Below are 27,791 nucleotides of genomic sequence, written 5' to 3' on the forward strand. Positions count from 1 at the left end.
AAATTGCGTTAAATTAGAGGAAAGACCAAAAGAGAATTTTGTGAAAGTAAAACAAAATAAAGATTGCTGACTTGCTGGAAGAGGCGCTCATGGTCCCTCACAAATTGCTGAATATAAAATAAAATAAAATACGTTGACTGGGTGTTAAGCATTCAATAAATGTATGGCTAATTTAATTATTATGCATTTCAGAAATACGCAACTCATTTGAAAATATAATCGGGACATTATGCCTCATTTTTCTCCAGTTTTTTCCTCTCCGTAAACGAGTACAAATTTGATGGTCCTTCCATACCAAGTGGCATGATGATTTGGTATACCTCACCAATAATTCCTTGACAAATGGTTATAAAAATTAATGGTCCACATGCCACATCAATTTAACATTAATTCACTAATCTAACGGTTTCATTAATCAATTTATGGAAAGTAGTATAATACTATTAAATATTGAATTATCATACCATAGAATTAAACTGAAACACATTCCAATATCTCTCTTATAAAATAAAAATATTTTTATGTCTATTCAATTTTCATTCGATGTTTTCATACAATATAGAGAAGAAATTATTTTCAATTCTTCAATTTTCATTCGGTGTTTTCATACAATATATAGAAGAAATTATTTTCCATCCCATTTATTTCCTCCAAAGCTTTTTATAAAATACATATGTATGTGTTTGTTTGACTACATAAATAGTGGAATATTGTATTATTAGTAAATTTTAAAATATTGTTTAAAATACTTGATTTTATATTTGAAGTTCTTCATTTACTAATAAGTTCATTTTAATTGCGTAAAGATAAGATAGTGAATCCTCATATTAAATTTTATTAATAATTTTTAACATAATAATAATTGAAAGCTATATAAAATTATAGGTTATAGTCATAAATTTTATTTATAAATTTTTTGTATGTATATGAATATAAGATAAAAGAAAAAAACTAATATCCATCAATGATCAAACAATTATAATATAGTATAATTATTTTCTTGATGTCAAAGAATGTAATACTATGATTATTTATTTACGAGTGAAATATTACAATTATATTATGAAGTTAATATACATATGTATTGTATTATATGACAATTCTAAGGTATGATAATTCTTATTTAATAGTATTATGCTATTTTCCATAAATTAGTTATGGAACCGCAGCTTTGTGAGTTGACTATAAATAAATGTGGCACGTGGATCCTTTTTTATATCAATTTGTCAAGGAATTATTGATGAGACGTACCAAATCATCATGCCATTTGGTATGGGAAGGACCATTAAATTATTACTCCTCCGTAAACCCTCTGCCTCATTTCACATAGAAATCACGTGAAAGGGATTTGACGGACAAAATGCCATGCTTTTTATGAACCAATTTCTAACTTTGTGATAAATAACAGGTACTCATTTTGTCCCAACTAAGTTAAGTCACTTTTTTTTCACTTGTTTAGAAAAATCATACTACCTCCGTCTCCCAAATTTTGACACACTTCATTTTTTACCATTTTTGTTAGTGGACCCAATATTCCACTAACTCATTCCTACTAACATTATATTATAAAACTAATACTTTAAAAGTAGGACCCACATCCTACAACTTTTTCAACTCACTTTCCATTACATTTCTTAAAACCCATGCCGGGTCAAAGTGTGTCAAAATTTGGAAGACGGAGGTAGTAGTAATAAATAGTTAAAGTAGATACTATAAAATAAAGTAAAAGCGAGAATAACATAGATAAGACTCTTCTCTACATTATTATCGTTTTACTCTACTATATACTCCCTCCGTCCACGAATAAGAGTCCCGGTTCACTTTTACCATAAATGGTAATAGGGTCCCACCTTCCACTAACTCATTCCACTCACATTTCATTTAAAACTAATATATACAAGTGAGACCCCTATTCCACTAATTTTTTTCCACCTACTTTTCTTAACATTTCTTAAAATCCGTGCCGCCCATGAATGTTACTCCTAATGGCAGACGGAGGGAGTATCTACTTTAACTACTATTTATTACGATTTTTTTAAAATGAGTCCAATAAAAAAGCTAGACAAATTTCGTTACGCCTTGCCAATACAAAAAACATAAATTAATTCTTGTTGCTAAAGCATTGTGAATGTTTTAGAATTCTAAACTTTTACAGTTTTACGAAAAGAAGTCATGAATTCTGGCGAGTAATGCCTGAAACATGTAATTTCCTAGTATTCATACTTTCGACACAAAAAAAGGATAAAATGGAAGAAATGGGAAAATAGATTAATAGTAGAGATGGATCATTTGATGGAGAATGAATCTCTTTGCATGAGAAGATGAATTGCTAGAGAACTTCTTGCAAATATGAATCACATTAGTTTGAAGGAAAATACAAGAGATGTGAGAGTGTGGCCAACGACAACTCAAACCTTCTCGGTCTCTAACTTTGTTTTGCAGTTTACCCCAGCTTATGGAGAGTGTGAAGGACTTGGATCTCCTGCTGTGGAGGAATCACAGTAAGATATTGTGCACTCCCTCCTTAATATTTTATTTATAAAGTAAGTATAATATTAAAATATTATTTTTAAAAAAAAATTGTTATGCGAGTGAACACACACACCATGCTGCAATTCCTCCGTAGCAGGAATCCAAGTCCGAGCGTGAATTCCCAAAAATTCAAAAATTACAATTCCTAATTTTTTTTTAAAAAAAGCTACTTGTTCTTCCTTAAATTTGAGCAAATGAAGTTGATCATCTCATTTTTGTGGAGTTTAAATATTTTATAAAAATCATTTAAAAAAAAATGGAGTTGGGTACGGGCCCGAGCAATGCCAGGACGGGCCGCAACCGGGCTCGTCCCTAGGCCCGGCCCGGCCTCTCCACCGCCACCTCCAACGCTGCTAGGCCTGTGTCGGACCCCAGGTGCGGTCTAGCCCCAGCTGCAACATTAATGGCAGAAGCAATGTTAACGGTGAAAGCAGGATGCAGCTACTTGGGAGGGATAAGGGGCAAATGCCCTTCCTCGACATCTTTTTTTATATCATTTTGTTCTTTAATTTTTCCAATTTCCTTTATAAATGTCCTACCTTAAATTATTAAAATTTCTTTATATAAATATTTTTGTCCTTTTGAGTTGAATTTCAGGATCTGTCCCTAGATGAAAGAATCAATAGTTGCGCTATCATAATTACTAATAAGTCTTCTCAGTAACCAAGTATTACTACCGAATAAGACACAAATTAAAATCTAAAAAATAATAATGAGACGAATAACAAGTAAGCATTTATATTTATAACATAAATATTAGTGTAAAACAAAACAAAGAATAAGGAAAACAAGAATTAATCCTCTAACCTCTCTGGGTAGAACCAAATTAGCAAACAAACTGTTGCACAAATCCTTAAGCATGATTCCAATATATACCTGGTAATTGTTCAAAATGTTTGGGGGACCATGCTCATATCAAATCTATTAAGTTTTCTTCGAATATGAAGGTCAAAATCACTCTCATCTCAGTGTGTTTCGGTTCATTCATGATATAAATAATAGGAGCCACTCCTTGTCGGCGGCTCAACATCACTGACCGCTCCCTACCTTTGCTCAAGATGTATAAGCACTGCGTGCTCAACAGTCAACACTCAACACCGTGTAACACCGCACGCGTGCACATGTGGCTGCGCATGCCCTAGCAACGCGCCATTTGCCTCTTCTACCATTCAAAATCTCCATTAACATTAACTATACGCTCTCTCAAGCCCTACGCATTTCATTTCTCACTCTTTCATTGCCAACGTACAACGCCTTGCCTTCTGCCTCTCTCTCTCTACTGCCGCCGTAGGAAATGATTCCTCACTCTTACGCTACGGACACCCAATCCAAGGCCACCGAGCTCGCCTCCACCGTCGCCGCCGCGGTTTCTCCGCCGCAGATCGCCTCCGCCTGCGCCGCCGTCGAGTCCTTCCTCTCCAAGCACGCCCCCGACCAGCAGCGTTGGTTCTTCTCCGTCACTTTCCCTGCCCTAATTTGCAGAATCTTCGGATTCGATGACTCATCGCCTCCTTCTGCAACGACGAAACGCAATGGGTGGATAGACGTCGCTACTTCCGAAAACGATTCCGAGCTTTCTGGTATGGCTAATGTGAACGCTCGTAAATTTCAGCTCCTAATTTCGCGTTTCCTCGTTTTCATCGATTGTCATTTAGTTTTATGCATTGTCCAACTGCAACATAGATTTGCTTGGGGACATTTCTACTTCCGAATTCAATATGGAGCTTATAGGTCGGGGCTTAATTAGTTAAAACTTCTGGAATGGTTAATTTTCCTAACTAGTTTTTGTTGCCTTTCATATTTCCTCTACATTTAAACCTGTTTATTGCTTTTCAGCTGGTATGTCCTCCCCCTAATAGCATCAGCAGCTTACATTTTGGGGGCTCTGATATTGTTTGTTTATTTTATAAACTTAGTGTATTGTATACTAACTTGTCACTTGTCAAAAACCTGTAGCATCTTTTTTTCCCCAGCTATATGGACATAATGTGCAGTTCATCTTGTTAATTGATTTTTCCTTCTATGTGTCTAGAATACTAGTATATTAAACAAAATGTTTTGGGATTTAGTTGGTGTTTTGTTTCTTATGTATTTACTCTGTTTGTGGTTTCAAACTGTGTCTGTTTTCATGTTAGAAAAGTTTTCATATAAATTAATACTAGTTGATATTTGTTGAAGTTTTGTTGTATTGATCGCTTGCAGGTAGACTCTTCAGCCTTCTATCACCAAATGGATTGCTGTTGTCTTCAATCTCAGGAGTTGATCGGCTTTCTCTAGTTAAATACGTCTTCCCCAATGAAAGATTACCGGAGTGGGTTCGTTATATGCTTCAAAATGAGAAAGATTGTAGGGTTTTGAGTGACTTGTGCACTCTGTTTAGGAACAGGATTAAGGAAGATTCAATCAAGGGCACTGCATATCAGGTTCAACTGAATGTTTTGGAGTACTACTTATTCTGGTTTGCCTATTACCCTGTTTGTCGGGGTAACAGTGAGAGTTCTGAGACAGTGAAGGTTCAGAGAACAAAAAAGTTTCGGTTGGAAAATTGGTCTTATTCAATCCCCGGTCTTTCAAGTACTAAACGGGAAACAGAAAAGAAGATAGAGGGTAATTTGTATATACGTCTACTATATGTGTATCTTCATACATTTGTGCCATCCCAAGATCTGTACGTGCAGCCTTACCGTAGTTCCCTGCTCCATTATTCTCCTGGTTATGATAGTTCTGTGATGGAGCGAGCAGAGTTTGTAATTAGTACAATGATCCATTTTTGGTTGGTCGATAGTGACTTTTCTCCCTTGCCTACAGACTTGTGCAAGGCAATTGGTGTTACTTTCCCTTTTAGGTCTGTATTTGGAGAAACCCCACCTACATCGGGACTGGGTGATGTGATTAATGTTTTCATTAAGTATTTAAATCTGAGTTCATTTGGAACTATGGGTGGGCTGGATGAGTCTGAAGTCAGAAGTCCTGGGTGGAGAGTTTCTGGTTCTGATGATGTTGTAAAGACAAGGGATGCTGCTCTAAGTGTAAATTCTAGTGGATCTTGGAACTTGATGATTCAAAGGCCATTGTACAGATATATATTGAGAACATTTCTATTTTGTCCGGTGGAATCTTCTATAAAAAATGCTACCCAAGCATTTTCCCTCTGGGTCGATTACATGTTACCTTGGTCGATTAGCTTTAAAGAGTTTGCTGATCTTAATGAGTCTTTAGGACTGCCACCTTCAAGCTCAGCAAACTGCATCAATGAATTATCAACTCGTGGATATGCATCCTCTTGGCAGGGATTTGTATTGGGCAACTATCTGTTCTATAGCTCATTGGTCATGCATTTTATTGGATTTGCTCACAAATTTCTCCATACAGATGCAGAAATAATTGTTCAGATGGTCACTAAGGTCAGTCATTTTGATTTTGTGCCGCAGTAAACATCCCATCTCTTACCTTCGTTATTGTTGTGTTACAACTTGTTAAACATGGCAATTCACTCTCGCTCTATATTGCTCTTGAATATGGAGAATGCTTGAAACTGATATGTCATGTCAGATTTTGTTATTATGCTTGTAATGTTTTAGTGAAGAGGGAGGTTGTCACAACCTTGGTGCTGCTAATGTTCTAAACCCTGCTACCACCACAATCAACCAGCTCTATACTTTTCTGTCACCTTCAAATATTTTTTATCTTTCCCTTTTCCCCTCATATATAGCTATCCCTCCTATAATATTGGAAGTGATTATTCTATTGCTGCATCCATGCATTGGAAATTACTCTTAGCATCATCCCTTGGATCCTTATCGCGGTTCAAATTAAAACTTTCTTACACCTGTTTGTCACCTTCCTGAAGTTGTACACAATTGCCAACCTTATCTGTCAACTTCTCTATCTCTTTATTACATGCTGTACGCCTCAACTCATCTCATCTTAAGTTTGTTTGCTTGAATCTTCTTGAGCAGTTTACCACACAACTGGCAATTTCCTCCATTGCTCATCTTTTCTGCCTTGAAGTTGATCTTCTTAATGCCACATTTCAAAGCTTTTGGCTATTAATGAAACCTTTTAAGGCCTGTAACCTTCCTCTCCTGGCACCATATTTAAATTAATGTTTTGTCTCTCAAGTATAATACTTTGCCTTTGCATCTTCAGTAATCAGTATTTCCTAACTCTTCTCACTCCCAAGTTTATGGTGCAGTAGGAACTAGGAAGCATAAATGTATAGGCTGTTCTCATTTGAGTATCCAAAACTTTCAAAGTGCATGTAGGCAGGTTTGAGCATGCTTCGGGAATTAAAGTCCGAAGACCTATAGGACACGAGTCTTCAGTTTTCTGCTTTAAAAGACTGCCTTCATTGTCTTAGAGTGTTATGATGGCGATGGAGCATAATTTCCTTTGGTATTAAATAAAATCTTCAAGGAGCCATCTCTGTAGCAGGGCAGTTACACCTATCGAAAAATTTCTGAGGATGAGCCATTTTGTATCTTTTAATAAAGGAGAATACTCTAAAATGGGTCTTTGGTCTTCAGCTCAACTGTGGTTTCTTCCTCGTAACAGTATGTGCTTGTTGTGTTATGTTTGTTTAATGTATCAACTGATATGTGCCTGAGACCATGAACTTTGTATTTTCTGCTTGTTAATTAAGTGCTCACATATATTAGCTGAACTGATGAATCTGCCAAATTAACACAAAAATAATTATTGTAAGTGATCTTTTTGTCACCACTTTATGCTACTCCCTCCGTTCCACAGTAATAGAGGCATTTCATTTTCTGCACTCGTTTTAAAAAAATGATATTAAATAATTAAAGTGGAGAGAGAGTAAAGTAAGAGAGAGAATAACGTAGAGGAGAGTCTTATCTATAATATTCCCTCTCTTACTTTACTTTTTCTCCACTTTAACTATTTATAATTATTTTTTTCAAAATGGATGTGCAAAATGAAATGCCTCTATTACTGTGGAACGGAGGGAGTGTTAGTTTGTAGCCAATGTTTTAAAGTAAGTTTTACGAGGCAGTACATTTTTTCTTTATCCTTTAATGTTTCATTAGGTTATCTTCTAGTCTCTGAGTTGTTATTTCGTTTAAGGAGTCTTGTCATAGTTTATCTTTGAGTCATTATAAGAGTAGGAATTTGTGAGCTCTTATATAGTACATCTTTTGAGGCTTGAGAGGGATAAGTCTTCCATATTTCTGTGTTGTGAATGGTACTACTGTCAGCCTCTTTGAGCAGTTTATCTCATTTATTTCAAGTTCTTCCGCTTATTGTTGTTAATCACTGTTTGCTCTATCAATTGGTGCTCTATTAACTGGTGAGGTGAACGGTGGTTAACACACGAAACGCATGTCAGGACAAGGCAAACAATAGGCATAAGCTGCGACTGCTTTGAGGATTAGTTTTGTTCTTTCCTTATGTTCTGGCCACCTCTGCCTTCTCCCCGTATCATCATGTGATGCCACCATTTATAAAAAAAAATTCACTTAATACAAAAGAAGTAAATTTGGAACTTGGTTCGTTTAGTCAGTATCTTTAAATTGAACTGTGAGGTGGCCAAGAGGGATTTGCTGATTGTTTTATATTTTTCTGACGAACCATTCATGAACTCTTGAGTTGTGTTGGGGTTTAGTTTAAATTTCTTTTAAGAAAACTGATACTCCCTCCGTCATACTCATACTGTAAGTGAGGTACTCTTTTGGGCACAAGATATAAGAAAGTGATGTTTGGTGAGTAAGTGGAGAGAGAACAACGTAGAGAAGTGAAAAGAGAATAAAGTAGGAGACAGACTGAAGTATGTCTTGCTTATAGTGGGATGGAGGGAGTACTTTTTTTTTATTTGTACACATTGTAACCATTGCCTTGTCCTTGAATTAATAAATTAATCAATTCTTTTTTAATGTACTTGTGTCTTTGCGCACTTACCATCCTTCAATTAAATGCTATTGTATTGCGAATTAATGCAGGTAATTGACATCTTAACTTCGAATGTTGAGCTTATGGATCTGATAAAGAATGTTGACAAAGTTTTCCATTCAAAAACTGCTGCTGAACCTTCTAAATCAATGCTCACTGGATTGAACAGATATATTCCAACAATTCGCAAACAGTTGCAGGTATTCTATTTGTTTGTCTTTGTCCCTTTCTCTCTTAATTTATATCATCTTCCAAGAAACTAAATTACTTCAGTTGTAGTTATACCTAATAATCAAAAGAGTTTTGCCCATGATGCTGTGATTAGTTGAAATACCCTGCCTTTGTTTCTTCAAATTGGAGTCTTGGACTTCATCCTTCTGAAAGGCCTTTCTTCTTTCATCTTTCGTCTGCTAATTGATGTCAAAGTACTTACAATCAGAATATTAAAACATGAACTTGTGAATAATCTTTGTAGCACTGAAAAAAGGGTGCTTACATCCTCATTAAAATCTAGAGTACCAAATTGTTATACCCTCTGCTTTGACTTGTGCTATGGTAACTTTGAGTTGGTGATGGGGATTGAGTTCCAACTCATTCTGTACACGTCTTGTTTAGACTGGTTGTAATCTATATTGGATGGTTAAACTGAGCATCACTTTCCCTATAGTCAACCTTCTGTTTCGTGATGTTTATTTATAGAGCTCATGATGTTATTATTACATAGTAAAACAGGTCAGTGGTCCCTAAAAAGCCTTATCTTGATAGTTTCCTGGTTTCAATTACCCTGCTTCATTTATATCATTGTAGGACCTGCATATATTGAACAGGCATGATATATCCTTTATTCTACTATTTTTAAATCTGTAGTTTTCCTTATGGTAGTGAAGAAGGGAAATTGTAGAACTAATAGTGGCTTGTGGAATCTTATAAATTGTCTCGTACACTCTGCTCCTTGATATAACCTGACTCTTTAGTTTCTGTGTCTGGCTCCTATGCGCTGGACGCTAGTGCTGGGGTATGTTTGGACTTGCTATTATATATCCCAATTCCCAAACTTCTTTCTAATTTGTTAGTTTCGGTTCATTTCAGGATTGGGAGGATGGCCTGTGTGAAAGTGATGCAGATGGATCCTTTTTGCATGAGAACTGGAATAAAGATTTACGACTTTTTGCAGATGGTGAAGATGGTGGGCAACAATTGCTTCAGGTTTAGATTTATGAATTAGAATGTAGCTTATTGATGATATCTACACCTTCACGTTGTTTCTTAATTTGGACGGATCACTGTTTTGCAGCTATTTTTGTTGCGTGCTGAATCTGAGCTGCAATCAGTATCTGGAAACAATCTCTCTCAGAATCTGCAATCTCTGGATTCTCTTAGAGCCCAGTTGAGCCAATTGTTTGGCGGTCCCCTCTCAAAATCTCCATCACAAACATCTCAGCCGAGGCATCAATCACGCGAAGAAATATTCAAGCCTAGAAGCTTTGGCAGCCAAACAGGGGCTGAGATCAAGTTCAAGGGTGACTGGATGAAGCGACCTGCCTCCAGCGACGAGATCGCATGGCTAGCCTCAATTTTGGTCAGTATATCAGGTTGGCTGAATGAGAAAGTTGGTCTAAACCGGGTCGACTCCAACCAAAGGGCCGCTTCATATTTGGAGGTTCTGAGCGACGTTAAAAGCGTGCATGGAACTAAGGAAACTATGAAAGTGGTTTTCTCTTGCTTTCTCGCTTGGGTTATGTGGTTGTGCCAGACTGGAGTGCAACTACTGAGAAGATATGGTCTGAGAGTAAATCTCCGGTGGCTAGCTTCTAAAAGGATAGTTGCGATGCTCCTCCTTGTTATCGTGTTCAATCTTTTGAAAAGAGCTTTTGCTCTGTAGAAAAGTTCATATATACATATATTTGTATTGGTATGAAGAGTGAGATCAAAAGTAAAGATTGTATAGAAAACCTCCTCTTTCGTGCAGCAATTTTGTACCGGGATTTTACAGTTGACAGTGTTGATTAATCTGCATTTATGGTTTATTTGAACATCTAATCATTGAATTACACATCAAATTTTCATACTCTACTGTCTACAGGACTATTACAGCAGCATTCATACATCTTCCTCGAGTTCAAGAAAACTTTTAACCCAATTCAATTCAGAGGCTGAGACATCGAAGGATTCATCGTCGTCTCCATCCTCGTTTCCGCCTCCGATGTCTTCCGTCTCTTGACTCTCTGTTCCGTTACTGGCCTCCTCACTCCAAAGATTCTCCTTCATTGCAGCTAGCGAAATTGCAGGTAACTTCTCCATTAACTTTTCTTTCTTCCTCAGATGAGCATTCCAGTAGTTCTTGATCTCGTTGTCAGTTCGCCCAGGGATTCTCTTGGCGATCAACGACCACCTACACACACACACACTATATGAGTCATGCATGCCACACACACGCGCGCACACACGAATTTCCAACGAGGGGAAAATATATTCGAACCTATTTCCTATGAGCCTATGCAATCTAAGAATCAAATCCTCTTCAGCATCAGAAAAGTTGCCTCTTTTCACATCAGGTCTAAGATAGTTGAGCCATCTCAACCTGCAGCTCTTACCACACCTGTTCAACCCTGCAACAACTCCCATTTCAACCATTTGAACTAAATATGTGTGTGTGAAAATGAACAAACCTGATTTGATGGCCACACATTTCCACCTCTTGGGGCCGTGGAGGGCGACGTATTGGGCGAGCGTCGCGTCTTCATCGGCGCTCCACGCCCCTTTGTTGAGGGATGTGTTGCCATCATTCTCCATCTCAGCCTCTTCTCTCAGATTATTTGGGTCAGTGTGTTACATTTTATTTGTTTTTCATGATGGAATTTTATGTGTATGGTTTGGGGGTTGGCAAAATAATGCAGCTGCCAGGTTAGTCGTGCATGTGAAAACTACACTCCCCAAAAAGGATTAATGGTCTCAGCTACCTAACACTCCTATTCGAATTCATTTCTAACTAAATATAAATTATCATAAATTGAAATTAAGTAGGTGACGTCATATTTTATAAGCGAAAGACCGGTTTAATTTCTTTCTTGTAAGATAATCACACTGAGAATAAAATCATACTATCAAACATTATTTTCCAAAATAAATTTGACAACAACATTACACGTTTTTTTAATAAAGGTTCATGATTGTCATCTATTAATATATTAATCCATACAAAAGGAAGAATCACCTTGTAAAATACAAGCGTCATCTGAGCTTCATCTTTTTTGCAATTTAAGAGATGACATTTGGCTTCAGAGCATGTAACAAAGTGACGAGCCTTGTACCAATGGCTACCTTCTGCCCAAAACCCAGACTTTTTTTGAGTTGGCAACGACGGGATCTTCGATAATGTTCACATAACATCGGGTTTCTTACACTTGATTATGCAATATAGGTATGATCGTTTAATACTACTAATAAAATTAAATGAGAATGTCACGTGGTGGAATGCCATTGGCTAACCGTTTATATATAGCATACGTGCTCTTGCATTGCAAGCATTAAATCCCGCATGCTATGACCTTTATAGGTTTGAGCTCTATTGTTGAGTACAGTTCTACCGGTGCTGGAAAAACCACAAAGTTTGGCCAATTTCTGGTCAAAACTTAGATCATTTTCTCAATTTTCCGGTGACAACAAATTTGGAGGAAATGACATAGTTTTACTAAATTCATCCCAAATTCAAAACATTTGTCCATTCAAATCGACGTCTTTCACTTGTAAAGTTAACATCGTTTACAATTTTGTCAATCTAGAATGTCAATATTGCCACGTTGTTATCCTTAATTTTAAATTTTAAAACACATGAAGTCACATGGGATGCCAAATTTTCTAAAAATTATCAAAGTTATGACACAAAAATAATTAATTTTTTAAAAGATAGTAGTACAAGATTGTCCAATTTTGAATAAATTTGCCCTAAAATTTAGGCAAAAACACATTTACAAGTCTTTGTACCATTACATTTTACGATTTTATTAGGTCCTTAAATTCTTTTGTTTTCTAGTCACTGTACCAATACATTATGTTCATTAGGTCCTTTTACATTTTCTTTTTGTTTCATTATGCCCTTTTACATTTTTTGTGTTTCATTAGATCCTTATATAAATGCATTTTATTTTGTGAGGTTTTTATACTTATATTTTTTAATCTGGTTGGATCATTATTTAATAAATTGCAGAATTTAATTAACTTTTCTTGTGTTAATTACATTTTTTGTCTGATTTATTTTGGAATTAATTCGGTTGTAATATTGGCTCAAGAATTATTATGAAATGAAAATTTTATTGATATTTCTCATTATCAACTTATAACTTTATTATTTTAAAACTATTATAAAGTTAAAATTGCAACTATATTAATTTTAAAATAAATAAGAGAAAATATAAATAAATAAGTGTATTTAATGCAAGAAAATTTTAATTAAATTATGAAGTTCTTTAAATAAAGATACAATAAAAATAAAAATATAATTACATCAAAATACATTAGTATAAAGATATTGTAAAACAAAAACGTTGCTATAAAAAAGTATAATAAGATAAAATGTATTGGCACATGGATTTAATAAACCAAAAAAATCTAATGAAATAAAAGTACTCCTACGATTTATACAAGCAATTGTTTTTTCTAAAATTTAAAATTACATATTTGCAAAAGAGAGACCACGTCCATGTTGTTCAAACCAATAAAAAAGTGCCACGTCACATTGATGACGCTAATCACCGGAAAATCAATGCATTAGCGCCGATTTTCCCCAAAATCCGCCTTCTTTTTGACTGTGTTCAGCTCACCTGCATAAACTGCAAGCGCAATTAAGCAAACGACCTAAGGCAGTTTCAGCAACACGAAATTTGCCGGCTAGATTGTGTAATTCAAAGCAAAACCCTGGGTTTGGGCCATAACAGATATACTCAGTAATGAAAAATTGATTGATCGATCGCCAAATTTGAGCTCTGATCCTTCGTCAATGGCTGCCCCTTTCTTTACGACGCCTTTCCAGCCTTTTGTTTACCAGGTTAATTTTCTCTTTCATATGAGTAAAACGTCTTTCGGATTTAGATATATCTGTGTGTGCGCGCTTAGAAATCTCAAATCTGGATTAGCGATTTCTCATTGAATTAGGGTTTGTATAGGGTGGTTTTTGAATGACTGTATGAGTTGGTGATGATTTCTTGTATGTTATGATGATGAGAACTGTAACTGAAAGAAAATCTGATTTTACTCGTTCGTCTTTAGCCTTGCCTGAAGAGAATTACCATTTGATCAATATTTTGAGCATGACTAAGAGTTGTTCTTTCGGAATAAGTTAGAGCTGCGTTTGAGTGGTTTGCTATGTATTTCTGTGTCTTCGGAAATTGATTAGTGATCACTGAAAAAATGAAGACAGAATCTCCCCAATCTCATTTAGGCTGCTGGGCATTTTGGAAGTCAGGCATGTGCTAAATTCCGGAGTGTCCATTTTCGTATAGTGTAAGGAAAACCAGAAGTACACTGTTATTAGAACGTAGCTCGTATCAATGCTTTTGCATTCTTCTAAAAATCAGTGGCTTACATGTATGGTGTGTCACTGCTGCTCATTGTGGTTGTCGCAGAGTAGGGATGCAAGCCAGCATTGATTCAATGCTATCCAACTTCTTTAAATAGTCCAGATTCTCATACATGTTAAGCAATTGAGCCCAAATCAATTTGACACCCTCATCTACAGTACCATACTATCCAATCAAGTCTCCATTCATGTTGCTAGCATAAATTAAAGGGACATGGTAGGTTGGACCGAATTGATAGAGCCAAGGAAATTATCCTTATAAAACAGAGAGGGGATTTTCTTCTTTAGCGAGAACTTATAAACCTCAACTCAGGTCAAATGTGCAATGATGGGAAATGGCTTGAAATAGACCACATGAACTTCTCCTGCCAGCCTTAGGCAGGAAATAACCCTCTCAAGAAATATATCCTAACGAAAGACCATATGCTTAAATACTCCTTACACCTTTTACCCTTAAAGAGTTGAACAAAAACTGGGTGACTAGAATAATTAAATTACGAAACAACTGAATTACTGCAAGTCTTAAAACAGTTCCACCCCCACCGGTTGCTTGCTTGCATTTTCTGCATTCAAGAGTACTGGCTAATCCACATCAGCGATCCGCAGCGGTTATATGCCATCCTGGGGAACCAAGTAGGCATAAATTTGCCGTAATCCCTGTAACAAAAACTAGTCCTAGGATTTTTGACACTCGAAGAGTGGAAGATCTTTCTATTTCTACATCAGAATTCGTGAGTTATTTATACAGAAATGTCTAACTAATGCACTGCACATTTCAAAGATATTTGTCCTACCATTGTTTTTCTTCTCCTTTTGAAATAATCATGCCTTATGACGTAAGTAAAAATGAAAATATCCCTAACCATGATGTTCTAATTTCCAAAGTAACTTTAAAATATTACCAATATTTTAAAATGAAATAATCCATGATGTTGTGTCGATCTTAGGCTTCTTAGTCCCATTATCATGAAAACCAGTTCAGTTTTCTTTTAGTATCTTACATGCTCATCCTTATTCTGTTTCAGAGCCCGCAAGACGCTGTAACAGCTTTTCAGATATTGGGTGGGGAAGCTCAAATTGTTCAGGTCCTTCTCAAGCATTTTATATTATTGTTCTTTTTAGAGGAAAATGTTGGATTTTCAATAAAATTTACATTTTTGATGACTTTATCTCTTTAGATAATGTTGAAGCCACAAGAAAAGGTCGTTGCAAAGCCTGGTAAGCTATCAATAATCTGTTGTGTAATTATCAATATTATAGGAGTAGATTTTTAACAAAGGGTCTTTGGTTGCTTGAGAACCGTTGACATTCTAAGAACCTAAAAGTGCAACTTCTGATTTCGATTGTATGTTATTCCTCGAATTGTATGTGATGATAATGGGTAAAAGATAAATATAACCTATGTGTTTCTTGGAATATTGGAGACGCTTCATGATTATAGATTGACATGCTTACAACGAAACTGGTTTCAATGTTATGCATGCTGACTTGATTCTCCGTTAATCGATTTCCGTTAATAATACTGTTAATAATGCGTAGGATGATATATTTTTCGAACTTAACTCCGAATCTAACTTTAGCAGATCTGCTCATCATTACTGTTGGTTGTACAAGTCCATTTAGTTATAGTTTTCTTTTAGATCTTTAATTTATTTAGTTATTTAATATATGCTTTTAAAAGATGTTATATTCGTTCTTTCTCTCTCCCAAAGTACATATATGGCATAGGTATAAACATTAGAGAAGATTAAGGCTGGATTGGTACCAAAAGACCTCCATGGCATATATGTACTTTGAAAGTAAACTTTAATGGTGTTTATTACTCTTATCCCCACATTTTACAATCTAATACAATGATAGTTCCATTCATTAAGGGGCCTTTCTAATGATTCTATTGATATTGATAGAATTTGGTTGTAATTATTTCGATCCATTAATTACCGCTGCAGAACATACTATATCTTCAGCTTCTCTTTTCAATCTTCTATTTGGGAAGGAAAAAAGTTGTAAGGGTGCAAGCTTTTATACACAGATATCTTGCAGGTTCCATGTGCTACATGTCTGGGTCAATACAAATGGAAAATGTCTATATGCCTGAAAATGAAGCAGGTGTGTGGCAATGGGTTCTTGGAAAATGTGTTACTAGCATGGTTCTCCAGAATACTGGTTCAACTGATGGGTTCGTGGGAATTGCTGCACCTACTCTTGCAAGAATTATCCCGGTTTGTTATTTCTGTAGGGGCATTGCTTTAGACCATTTTATTATTTTACGGCAGGCCTTACCTATTTTCCTCATTTACATCTTATACAGATTGATTTAGCTCTTTTTGGTGGCGAAATGTTGTGCCAGGTATTGATCGATAATTAACAAATTGCTTAGGAATAACTTAAGATTTTTCTTGCTTCTTGTCCTAGCTATTATGTTAGCCAACTTTTCAGCTTCAGAATCTGACTTGCCTCATATATTGTAGCCGGATGCCTTTTTTTGCTCAATAAATGACGTAAAAGTAAAAAATGCTGATCCGAGGGCACAGAATGTTATCACTAGTGCTGAGGTTAGATTTGGGTTCCTTTTCTCCCATTTGCATTCATTGTTTTTGTTACTTGTCATTTAGTCATATTCTTGCAGGGATTTTTGAGGCAGAAAATATCTGGTCAAGGACTAGCATTTATAGTTGGTGGCGGCTCTGGTACGCCCTCTGAGTTCCATTTTCTGTACAAGAGTTCTTGTTGCCATATAGGCCTTTGTTAACTGCTTCCTTGTTCATGTAGACTATGTAGTTATAATTTTGAACCTTCCTCCTAATGACTCACAGGAGAAAACGTCCATGGCTGATTAAGTGATTATAGAGTGAAAGTCATTATAAGAGAAAGAACTATCAGTAAGATGATAACTCAATAACACTCCTCAAATAAGGCCCTACAGAGTACAGAGTGCTATCCCCAAAGCATGAAACTTCTGATATGGAACTTTAGTGTAGAATTCCTAATTAAGTACTGAAGGCCCATGCAGGAACGCAGCCATGCAATACTAGGGCCCAATACTTATTAAACTAACTGAAATGTTAAGAGCAAGCTGTGATTATATGACAATTATCCCAGCAACTAATAACTGGATAAACTTATAAATAGACAAATAATCCACCACTTTTCGCGCTCCACACGTGCGCAAGTACGTCCTCGACTTTGCTATCAGTGGTTGTGTATGATTCTTGGATGCTATGTGCTTTTTTTGTTTTCTAAAATCTGGTGGAACAATTATTTTTTGCAGTTTATGCTCCTTCAAAGTGTGCAAAATTAAGTAGTGTTGATATTTGTTTTGATCACTCTGGTGCTTTTAGTTGTCCAGAAAAATCTCGAGGTTGGTGAAGTTCTAGCAGTTGATGTCTCTAGCATCGTTGCAGTGTCAGCATCAGTAAACGTACAAATCAAATATAATGGTCCTATGAGAAGGGTGCTCTTTGGGGTGAGTATCTGTGTATTCTTATATCTAAAATATGTGGCAGATGATTCTTTGCCCGCAGATGTTCTGAGCTTATGCTACCTCCATATGTTTTTTCCTGTCATTCATTGCGAAATTAGTGTAAAGTCTGCACGAGGTCTTTTATTAGTTGAGAAGTTATATTTGAAAGGGTTATTTGGCTGTAAATACACCAACTTTTTGAGTTTGAGAAAGATGAAGAAGATAGCTGCGGAAGTTTGGGAAGAAGAACGAATGGGAGGGAAAAGAGAAAGGGGAGAGAGATATAGGTGAGGTGGAAGAGTGATGATGTGTATCTTTTAATTAACAAAATCAAAACTACATCATTTGATTGCCACATAAGTTTAAATTTGCCATGTCAGTTTTTGTTTTAGGATGAAAAATAGACAAGCCCAAAGTTTGTATACTTGTTTCAAAAAATAAAGTTTGGAGACAATGTAAAAAATTCATGTATTTACCAGTAAATAACCCCTATTTGAAATGTTTAGGTAAAATATAGTAGTTGAATATGGTATTTGTTAGGACAACTTGTTTACGAGCAGTGATGCAGGGGAATTTGTTTTTCAGAGATACTGAACTCAGCTGATTGTTAAGTTAGTAATACTCCTATTCTAAGAGCTAAAGTTGAAATTTAAATTATGATACGAATCTGTTTACTGTTGTTATCCTTTTATGAACTTTTAACTTTCATGTTGGCTATCTATCTAATCAGATGTAGTACCTGAAGTTAGGCATTAGCCTGTTACATTATCTGTCATACTTTCTACTTGTACTTGGGAGGTTTATCTTTGCTAGCACTCTACCATGCTCTTTGTTCTGTTATATTTGCATAAAAACATAGCTAGTGTTCGTGCTTAATTCTGCAATAATAATTGTAAATTCATGTTAGATGATTTTTATATACAGTGCTTAGTTGTGCTTCAGGAAATATCATCTCAGTTGGACATACCAGTGCCGTGTTCATTTTCATAACCAAAAAAGCAGGAACTGCAACTAATTTGTCTTAAAGAGTAGTGAACTTAACTGAACGACTAGTTCAGTGTTAACCGCTGTGATTTGATTCCTATATTTTCTTGGAGTTACTTAGGCCAACACTAGGTGCATACGCAGAATTTCTTGTCGAATCCGACTTGTTATTTCGGTAACACAGCCTGCTTTTGTTGCAGGGTGACAATATGGTTACTGCTCATTTAACTGGGCCTGGTATTGTCTTCATCCAGAGCATGCCCTTTCGTCGGCTTTCTCAGCGCATTGCAAGGTAATCTCTCGTAAGAACATCAATCGTGGAATCATATGAATGTTGAAGCTCTTTTACATTAACACAAACAAACATTGATTTAATTCTGTTGATTTCACAGGGCTGTGACATCTCCAAATATGAGGGACAATCCCAAGTTTATATTCCAGATAGCAATCCTTTTCTTTATAGCGTATATTGTTGTGTCATCACTAATCTTAACTGACATATGAAGTTGAATTCGTTTAGATGATATTAAAAGTCCAAATTTTGGACTACTTGTGCTTCTACTTTTGTTGTGATCAAAACAGAACAGACGAGACTTCCAATGGATATATTATTTTCATCTCTTTAAAATTATGTTTATTAGATTAGGATAGTTTTATAATTTTATACTCCCTCTATCCCAACTAAGTTGAAGTAAAATATTTGGGCACGAGGATTAAGAAATTATATTTTATGAATTAAACGAAAATAAAACATAATAAGAAAGATAAGAAAGAGTAGAACAGGTGATGAAATAAAATAAGAGTGATTAGATATTTTGTTTTTTGTCTAGTTGTCATTTATATTTTTTTTCCCAATTTGGTTGCAATTTTTATGGGCTATAAATTTTCAAATTTAATCCTATAAAATTATCAAAACCAGTCAATAGTACAGGATTCAAAGAAGATAGCAAAGCAGAATGAGGAGATGAGACATAAAAATGATTATAAAACATGCTCATTTCATTAAAAATGGCAACAGAGAGAACCCAGTCGCAAACCATCATTTTTTTGTTATTACATTATCAAACCAAGCAGAAATAAAGCCCCTCAAAATAGAGTTTCCAATTTCGCCTCCGTCAGTTATCTACGCTTGCTCCTCTCCCTCTCTCTGTCCCTCGACCCTCTAGAGTGACGGTGCTCCTCCTCCACCGGGGCAGCAGGCGGGGGCGACGAGGTGTACCTCGAAGGCCGCCTCTTGAAATGCCTCTCGTCATCACTGCTGTTGTGATCCACAGAGACAGCAGAGCTACCGCCTTTTCTCGATCCAGTAGCTGCCCTGTGCTCTTCTTCATGCTGCCCATTCGATGCTCGGTGACTCGTAGAACTGGCAGCTGCTATGTCGGATGAAGAGAGCTTTCTTTTCTTGGTAGCTGCTTCACCACCAGCTGGGAAGCTGATCCGGGAGAAGACGCTGGCCTTTTGTTTCTTCTCAGCCGCAGCGGCTGCTTCCCGAGATGCCGCTTCCGTGGGGGACTGCGAGCGGCGGAGGTGGCTGCTGCTGCTGCGGTGGTGATCCTTGTCGCCGTGGGGCTCTTCGTAATACTTGTCGCGGTTGGTTTCTTCGTGATACTCACGGCGGCGCTGGTGGTGGTCGTCATGTTCGTAGTCAGACTTCCTCTTGGAAGACGGTCGAGGAAGCTCAGGGTCCCGGGAAGAGTGACGGTTGCGACTTGGAGGGTGGTGGTCGACACTGGATTGCGCGGGTGTCGATCTCTGAACAGAGAAACGCACTATGAATCCACATAATTTCGACTAATAACTTCTCGCCCTATCTATACAACTTTGCTTAGGCCTTGAAAAACTTGCTTATACATATCGCTGAACAAAAACACACTAAGAATTTCCATCTCTTCGTATTCAACAACGCAAAAACATCGGAGGTGATGCTAAAAAAGTGAAGAATGAGCGATCTTTCTCATCGCATTCTTTCATATTTAACTCCGGTCTTTCAGCAATCGATATAAGCATGAACGGGAAGAGTAAATGCAACCAACACTAATTATTCTAAGCAGTAAACCATTTGAAAATAATTAGGAAACAGCAAGCTGGAAAAAATATAATTTTCACGGATATAAAAATCGACCTGCATAAAGAGACAAGTATAATGAAATAAGAATAACGGAACTATAAAATTACATACAGATTTGGATCTCGAAGAGACATTGACTATACTGCTCCCTTCTCTGCCATATTCCCCATCTTTAGAATATTCCCTATTTCAAAGGCAAAAGAAAAACACAAGCCAGTAAGATGACAAAAGCTCAAGAATCCATTAATAATAGTAGTAGTAGGCCAAGAGTAGAGAGAGAGGCTGCTTACCTTTCATCGCGTTTCTCCATATCACGCTTTCTCTTTAGATCAGCTTTTCGAGCTTCAAATTCCTCTCTACTCATGACAGGTGGGGGAGCATTGTATCCTACTAACTCAGAAAGGTCCCTGAAACAATAAAACAAATGAATCACAAACACAATAATAGAGAACCAACAAGTTATTACAACAATCAGTCACTTAGAAATACATCAAAAACTATAAGCTAAACCATACCTCTGAGGGCCGTATGGAAGAATACCACCATGTCCTGCAAATGGATCAAATGGTGAAAAGCCCCCAAACTGAAAATCCATAGGATTAACTCCATAACCCCCATAGGGCATAGGACCAGCACCATACGGTATAAACCCATCAAAACCAGGTTGCATGCCATTCCAGCAAGGATTAAAAGCAGAAGGACCCATATTCATCATGTAATTCTCAGGAGGAAGGGCTGGGCCAGTTTGCCACTGCATCTCTGCAGCTGCAGGACATTCCCAAATTTCAAATTTATATAAACAAAACTACATCAGATTAAACCAGCAGATGGTTCTCAGCAATCATGCTGTATTCCATGTCAGGTCACAAGACTGCAAAAGAAAATTTTGTGCCATTTGTGCTGAGCAAGCATGAACGCAACTTGGCATATAACAACTTACACATGATCTTATGAATAAAGGATAATCATGAAGCGGAGGAGGAAATTATTCGTATATTAAACACCATCCCTCAGGAGGATCCTATATGGCTGTAAGACTATAAGACTATAAGTTGACCAATTACTCCATCGAAATCCTAAGAGATTATAACATAATGTTCCAAAGAGTACAACTGAACCTTAAATAAAATAATCCTAGAAGAAAAAAATGATAAGTTATGCACTGATGACTCTGGCTTCATTTGTTTCCAGGCAAAGCGCAGAAGGAAAAGAGCAATCTTAGTCAAGCACAGAATAGAAAATTTCCATACAACAAAAAAACAGTCAAACATTTCCTTTTTGCTTGACCAAACACCCTATAGATCAAATATTAGGGAAACCCCAGATCAGCAACCAAACTTTGTGAAAAACAACAGTAAGAAAATTTTGATAAGAACATACCACCAGGTGCCGTGCGAATTTTCTTCTTTTTCTTCTTCCGGCCTGTGAAACCACAAACAAATTACATTTCATAATCTTCGTACATGAGACAGTCCAGAAGCAAATCTTGCACCTAAGGCTTATAAGACCTATGGAAATATGACTTCAGCAGAATGAGCATCAAAGCAGCAGTAACAGATAGATTCTGTTTCTTTTTGTGCAGGAAACAATAAACATATCATGCCATGTCAATCAAAGCCATATGAGAGACTAGAAATAATTTTAGGAAGTAATGCTGGAGTCAGAACATTGCAATAGCAAGCACAGTGACCAATGACCATGATAAAAGTAGAGAACCTCACAATCAGCTCTAGAAGCTTCAGTCCAGCACCAGGCAGTTTTGGCATAAATCATGGTTTAAAGGGGCATTTCTGAGGCACCTTGGTGCAAAATCACATCTGAGGCAGCGCCTCACCTGATGTGAATGTGTGGGCGCATGCATCAGCCCAGCTGAAGCGCACTAAGGTGATAGCCTCATGTTTAGGGTCTGAAGGTCCTATCTTCCAGTTTTTTGGACTTTTTGAGGTTCAAAATGAATGGGCTTTCATGTTTAAACCTCAATTTTAAAAAAAAAGCCTCAATTTGAAGCAGTCCCCGTAAAAACAGCCCTAATAGAAGAGTAGAGCAAAAAAAAGGGAAATGCAAACCTACATAGTGATTCTTCTAAAGAATATCGCTCTTCTCACCTATTTAATTATTAGACTTAATTTGGGATTTTAAATACTTATAACTAGCTCTGAACTTAATATTTTTATGTGTTTCATATATTTGCTATGTTTTTTTGTCTTTTACTCCCTCCGTCCCACATTTATAGTCACATTTAGTTAGGGCACGAGTTTTAAGGAATTGGTGGAGTGTGTAATTAATGAAGTGAGATGGAAGAGTGAGATGGTGGAGTGTGTAATAAATGAAGTGAGATGGAAGAGTGAGATGGTGGAGTGTGTAATAAATGAAGTGAGATGGAAGAGTGAGATGGTGGAGTGTGTAATAAATGAAGTGAGATGGAAGAGTGAGATGGTGGAGTATGTAATAAATGAAGTGAGATGAATGAGTGTGTAATAAATGAAGTGAGTTGGTTGAAGGTGGGTCCCTTGTTGACTTTTTGGTTTTTTATTTTTGTTTTGGTTTATTTTTATGTTGATAATGCCATTTGAGTGTAATTTTAGTGAATAATGGGGTAAAATTTTATGTCCAAATATGGAAAATTCTAAATGTGACTATAAATGTGGGACGGACTTTTATGGCAAAATGTGACTATAAAACTGGGACGGAGGGAGTATTATATTAGTTATGATTTACATGTGTTTTTATGATTTATGCCACATACCACCTCGAGGCTTATAATCAACTTTTAAAACCATGGCATAAAAAATTACACATAGCAAGTTATATAAGTCTCATTTACCTGCTTCTCCAGACATTGGTCTCTGCACCTCTTCATCAGCCAGAGGTGCACTTCCTTGCGATGCTGCTTCCTTAACTGTTCTCAAGTCATGTGTTGCTTCTGAAGCATCAGGCACTTTTAAAGCTATCCCATTCTCTGATTTCGAGGGAAGGATTGCAGGCTTATTTTCTTCAACGGTCTCAACAATTATTGGAACTTCCTGGCTCTGAAATGGTGGTGCAAGCACTTGCTGTCCTTTTGAGGCAGCAGATTGTGTGGGGGATGGAGCATTAGCTTGTGGATTCCGAGACTCCATGTCTGAACCACAAAAAATAAAGATTGAGGATGGTTGTAAGTAAACCACATTGATAGCACACTATATATCCAAGCTGAAAGATGTTCATGCATGCATTTGTGACTGTGCATTATGTGTGTGAGAGAGACAGAGAGAGAGCAAAGAACAAATGAACAAAGACTAAATAAGGCACAGACCTTGGGCTTGAAAAGCACTCCCACCATTTTCAGCACTATTGTTATTGGATTCCAAAATCCGATTAATTGTATCTCTTACGGTCTTGTTGGGCAAAAGATCGTCTGCGAGAATACTTGTGGCCCCACATTCACACATTGATCTCGCCATAATGTACTCACGTATGCCTATGGAGAAGTAAGATACATGAAAGTGAGGATTTTAAACAAATTTGAGGAGAATCATGGTATTCTATCAAGAAGCTGACAAGAAAACCTCATTCTGCATGCAAAATTGCATTGATATGCTGTGGATAGTAAAGCACATCCTTACATTTATCACAAAAGCTCTTCAAACAACACTTGCTTGCCAGGACAGCATCTTTCATTACTTCTTGACACAAAGGACAATGCAGCTCTTTTGGAAGATCGCCAATTGGTCGTGTGGATGGCATTCCCTCAATCTCTTTCTCAAAAGCAGCCCTAAAAGGAATCACTGATGAGAAAATATGGACCATGCAAAAACACATAAATTGAATTAGTGAAGGCGGCTTACTCATTTGGCTTCAAAGTTGCTGCAAGCCCACTCGCCATTGCATAAGAGCCATCAGGGGTTGCCACCAACATTGATTTTGGAATTCCCGTGGCAGGTTTGACCCTTCTTATGTCAAAATTGGGATCTCCATTAGTAGGGCAATGCTGGATAAAGTGCCCTGCATGAATGAATCTCAGCTGTATAAAATACTTCTGTTCAATTTAGATATATATATTCCACCTTCCTAGAAAAAGAACATACCAGGCACTTTGCACCTGTGACATATGTACCCTTGTGGTGGTGTTTTCTTCTCAAATCCACCTCGGCCTGGAAATGAGACCATTAAGTTTCAGAAAAATTGTCATAGACAACAAACACACAGGAACACAGAAAAATCGATACATTAACTCCTGAAATAGCTAAAAGTACTATAAAAGGAAAATAACGATGATGTTATAGATGATTTTTAAACAACCAATGAGATAGATAATTAGATATTAGCAGTCCAGTTACACATTAAAGGAAAATAGAATCACCAAAACCACCACGTCCACCCGGCACCCGGCCACCTCGTACAAAACCTCTACCACTAAAACCATCTGAAGGTTGTCTGCAAAAGATGAAGTTACAAAAATTAAGCCCCAATAGCCAGAAATTGAGGACAAATTGGCTTCAAATTAGCCATCACCCATAAGATAAATGATAAGCCAGACCAACTTCTCACCGCTGCCAATCTAATGCTGGAGTGTCAATTAAAGCTTTGATCTTGTTCTCCTCATCCTCTTTGCTAACAAAAGTAGCATCTTGAACTGGGATGCTAGGTGGGACAGGGGTAGTTTCAGGCATAGCATAAAGATCATTTCCGAATTCATCCCATTCTAAATCTTCACCCTACAACAAGCAAGGAAATATTGATACAGTCGCACCACTAAAAACTGACACGGAGATTGTTCCATGTCAAGATTCCCAGTAACATACTCAGAAGGTCGTAAGAATATTCCAGGACTAATGAATAAAACCTTACATATTTCACATAAGACTGATCTGCTACAGCAAAGCTATCCTTTACAGCATGAACATCTTCAGAATTATGGTCAACATTCAACCTACAGGATACGTACAAATACACAAACCAAGTATTAAAATGCTGTAAATGCTGCGAGGGTAAGGCTACTATTTGTTTAATTTTTTTGGTGTGAGGTTGTGAACCCTTTCCATCTCTGCATGGATAGCCTTTGTGTCAAACAGATAATAAAAAGGTCCCAACAAAATCACCAGAATTAGTGAATTTTAAAAAATATGCAAAAACAAATCAAAGCTGGCCATACGAAATTTTGGAGAACATCAACAAGCAGCTCAAATAGATGTTTAACATTTGTTGGTTACACAAATCTTTCATCTCACAAGTAAAAAAGTTGACAAAGCTTAAAAGGAATGAGACAATACTCTTCTTGCTCGCTAACAGGTGCAGTAACTATGGGCTTGCGTGGCCTTCCAGGAACTCGGCGTATTAAAACTGAAGTATTTTTCGGAATTAACATTCCTTCATCGAGGTACTCTGAAATTACAAAACAATGAGATGTGTATAAACCCCACAAAACCACCACATAAACACAACCAAAGACAAAGTACAATTAACACCATGGAAAGTCATCACATCAGCCCCATTATCCCAATCAACCCATAATATAGCACCATCCCATTACAGTACTGATCTTAAAAAATCAGGTGAAAAAACAAATTCACCCTACAAAACTGAATGTTCCCCGTGCACAGTAACTATTACAGGTTTAACTATTTAGAACTATATTCAACATTAAAATACTATAATACCAATTTTCTTGCTGGTTCTTTTATTCAGATGTTCAAGAAAAATAATCGAGCTTTGTACTTTATATATATATACATGTGTGAGTGAGTGTGCACTGTCAAGCTACTAACACCTGTTTTATCATCAATCTCCAACATGCCATTTGAACACTGAATCATTTAATAACTAACAGAAAACCATGAAAATTATTAAAGATCTCAGTTTATATTTTAGAGAATCAATTCCATAACTTCCAATAATTTCAAAATAAATAAATCATTGTTTGTGCCCAAACAAAGAACAATAATAACACTCAAATGAGTCAACTTTCTTCAAAGCACCAATCTCATACCAACTACAACACAATTAAAACTCCACCCAGCTTCCAAACCAGCTGACTTTATCAGTTTATCACAAACCAACATCAAATTACACAAAGCAAACTCTAATATGTGCTCTATACAAAGACAGGAACGCAAAACTGAATATAAGCCTATGTTTCATTTAAAAGATTTATTTGAACAACATTCTGCAAAGAATCAAAACCAACCTTCATTGGTCTGGGCGTTGGTGACTATGAGGTCAAAATCAGTACCACCCAAATGCTTTAATTCAAATATTTTTTCTTTCAAGTTTCCCACTGAAATAAAATGGCCGTCCATCGCAACTGAATCATAATCTTTTGCACTTTTAAATTTATAGTAAACAGCCATACTTGGTTATGGTTTCGCCTTTCTTTGTATATGTTCTCCCTCTATTTCAGAGAGAAACAACACAAACAGAAATATAGGCCGTCAAATAATACAAAATGAAAGCCCTGGCATTCAACTTCAAAATTGAAAAGGGGAAACAATAACAGTACAACGGAAACTCAATAAGTTCTTTTTTTTTCTTCACTGCAAAATATTAATCAAACCGACTAAGTGATGGCCTTCTAATCCTTCAGCCACTCAAAAACGCCAAAGTCAGCGGCGACGCCTTTACACTTGGATCAATGGATAAATTATCCGGATCCCAATCCAAACGACCGGAGATAGGAGAGATCGAGGAAAACCACCAAAAATCCCTTTCCTCCAGAAGAAGACGACGATAACCACCGAGCTGCCGCTGCCTCTGCCTCTGCCTCGAACCGTTATCTTGTAAGCAGTTCTTCCTCCTCGGACGAATTCTAGCTCCGCACACACGAAAGTCGGCCAATTGTACAATTCGATCGCCGAGATTAGGGTTGAGCCGCCTTAATCAACAGCACGGGAGGCAATTAGGGTTGAGCTGCCTTAATCAAACTGCGCCACCATCGGTGGAAATCAACGAATTAAATCGGATATCTGATCGGAGAGCAATCAATCAACGGATGAGGGAATCGAAATCGTGAATGAAATCCGCGAGAGGTTGGGAATTAGGGCTGGGAGAATGCGGCAGATGAAAATCCGCTGATAGAGTAATAATATCTGTGGGGCGTTTCTTCAGGCCGAAAACGATGTCGTAGAGGAACGGATATTACTATGAACACCACTATCAACATTATTGATTATGTACTTATATAAAATTTATAAATTAGAGAGAGAGGGAGAGAAAAATATTAAAATATTATTTGTTTAAAGATGGAAATGTAAAAGATCTAGAAAAAAAAGAGTAAGGAGAAATTT

General features: G+C 36.8%; 4 protein-coding genes across 7 annotated transcripts; 2 read left to right on the plus strand and 2 right to left on the minus strand.

Moving 5' to 3' along the window:
- Positions 1–3,517: 3,517 nt before the first annotated feature.
- On the plus strand, positions 3,518–10,479 carry LOC125213812 (sphingomyelin phosphodiesterase). The gene is made up of 5 exons (XM_048114555.2): positions 3,518–4,112; positions 4,735–5,936; positions 8,490–8,639; positions 9,529–9,645; positions 9,734–10,479. Exons 1-5 carry the CDS (start codon positions 3,827–3,829, stop codon positions 10,319–10,321), a joined length of 2,343 nt encoding a protein of 780 aa, XP_047970512.1. The 5' UTR covers positions 3,518–3,826; the 3' UTR covers positions 10,322–10,479.
- LOC125213813 (transcription factor MYB114-like) lies at positions 10,446–11,420 on the minus strand. Of its 3 annotated transcripts, XM_048114559.2 has the most exons (3): positions 11,109–11,409; positions 10,919–11,048; positions 10,446–10,831 (listed from the first exon to the last, which is right to left on the minus strand). In XM_048114559.2, the coding sequence occupies exons 1-3, from the start codon at positions 11,230–11,232 to the stop codon at positions 10,540–10,542; spliced, it is 546 nt and encodes a 181-aa protein (XP_047970516.1). In that variant the 5' UTR covers positions 11,233–11,409; the 3' UTR covers positions 10,446–10,539. The 3 variants fall into 3 exon arrangements, with proteins under 3 accessions (XP_047970516.1, XP_047970514.1, XP_047970515.1); XM_048114557.2 differs by having other exon boundaries at positions 10,446–11,048; positions 11,109–11,420; XM_048114558.2 differs by having other exon boundaries at positions 10,919–11,413.
- Positions 11,421–13,161: 1,741 nt separating this feature from the next.
- Positions 13,162–19,089, plus strand: LOC125215292 (uncharacterized). 2 transcript variants are annotated; one of them, XM_048116668.2, is made up of 10 exons: positions 13,162–13,483; positions 15,040–15,099; positions 15,193–15,232; positions 16,058–16,236; positions 16,326–16,364; positions 16,486–16,569; positions 16,644–16,704; positions 17,356–17,480; positions 18,662–18,753; positions 18,854–19,089. In XM_048116668.2, exons 1-10 carry the CDS (start codon positions 13,436–13,438, stop codon positions 18,963–18,965), a joined length of 840 nt encoding a protein of 279 aa, XP_047972625.1. In that variant the 5' UTR covers positions 13,162–13,435; the 3' UTR covers positions 18,966–19,089. The 2 variants fall into 2 exon arrangements, with proteins under 2 accessions (XP_047972625.1, XP_088925418.1); XM_089069292.1 differs by lacking the exon at positions 13,162–13,483 and having other exon boundaries at positions 16,047–16,236.
- A 350-nt stretch (positions 19,090–19,439) lies between these two features.
- On the minus strand, positions 19,440–27,640 carry LOC125215291 (E3 ubiquitin ligase PQT3-like). The gene is made up of 15 exons (XM_048116666.1): positions 26,696–27,640; positions 25,782–25,893; positions 25,360–25,441; positions 25,060–25,226; positions 24,872–24,945; positions 24,597–24,662; positions 24,357–24,513; positions 24,135–24,283; positions 23,825–23,989; positions 23,354–23,650; positions 21,910–21,951; positions 21,045–21,294; positions 20,820–20,936; positions 20,641–20,713; positions 19,440–20,213 (listed from the first exon to the last, which is right to left on the minus strand). The coding sequence occupies exons 1-15, from the start codon at positions 26,856–26,858 to the stop codon at positions 19,581–19,583; spliced, it is 2,547 nt and encodes an 848-aa protein (XP_047972623.1). The 5' UTR covers positions 26,859–27,640; the 3' UTR covers positions 19,440–19,580.
- Positions 27,641–27,791: the final 151 nt, after the last annotated feature.

Source organism: Salvia hispanica, chromosome 3 (genome assembly GCF_029641045.1).
Source record: "Salvia hispanica isolate PSC_SH4W2 chromosome 3, Shi_PSC_v1, whole genome shotgun sequence".
In the NCBI taxonomy this organism is placed as follows: Eukaryota; Viridiplantae; Streptophyta; class Magnoliopsida; order Lamiales; family Lamiaceae; genus Salvia; species Salvia hispanica.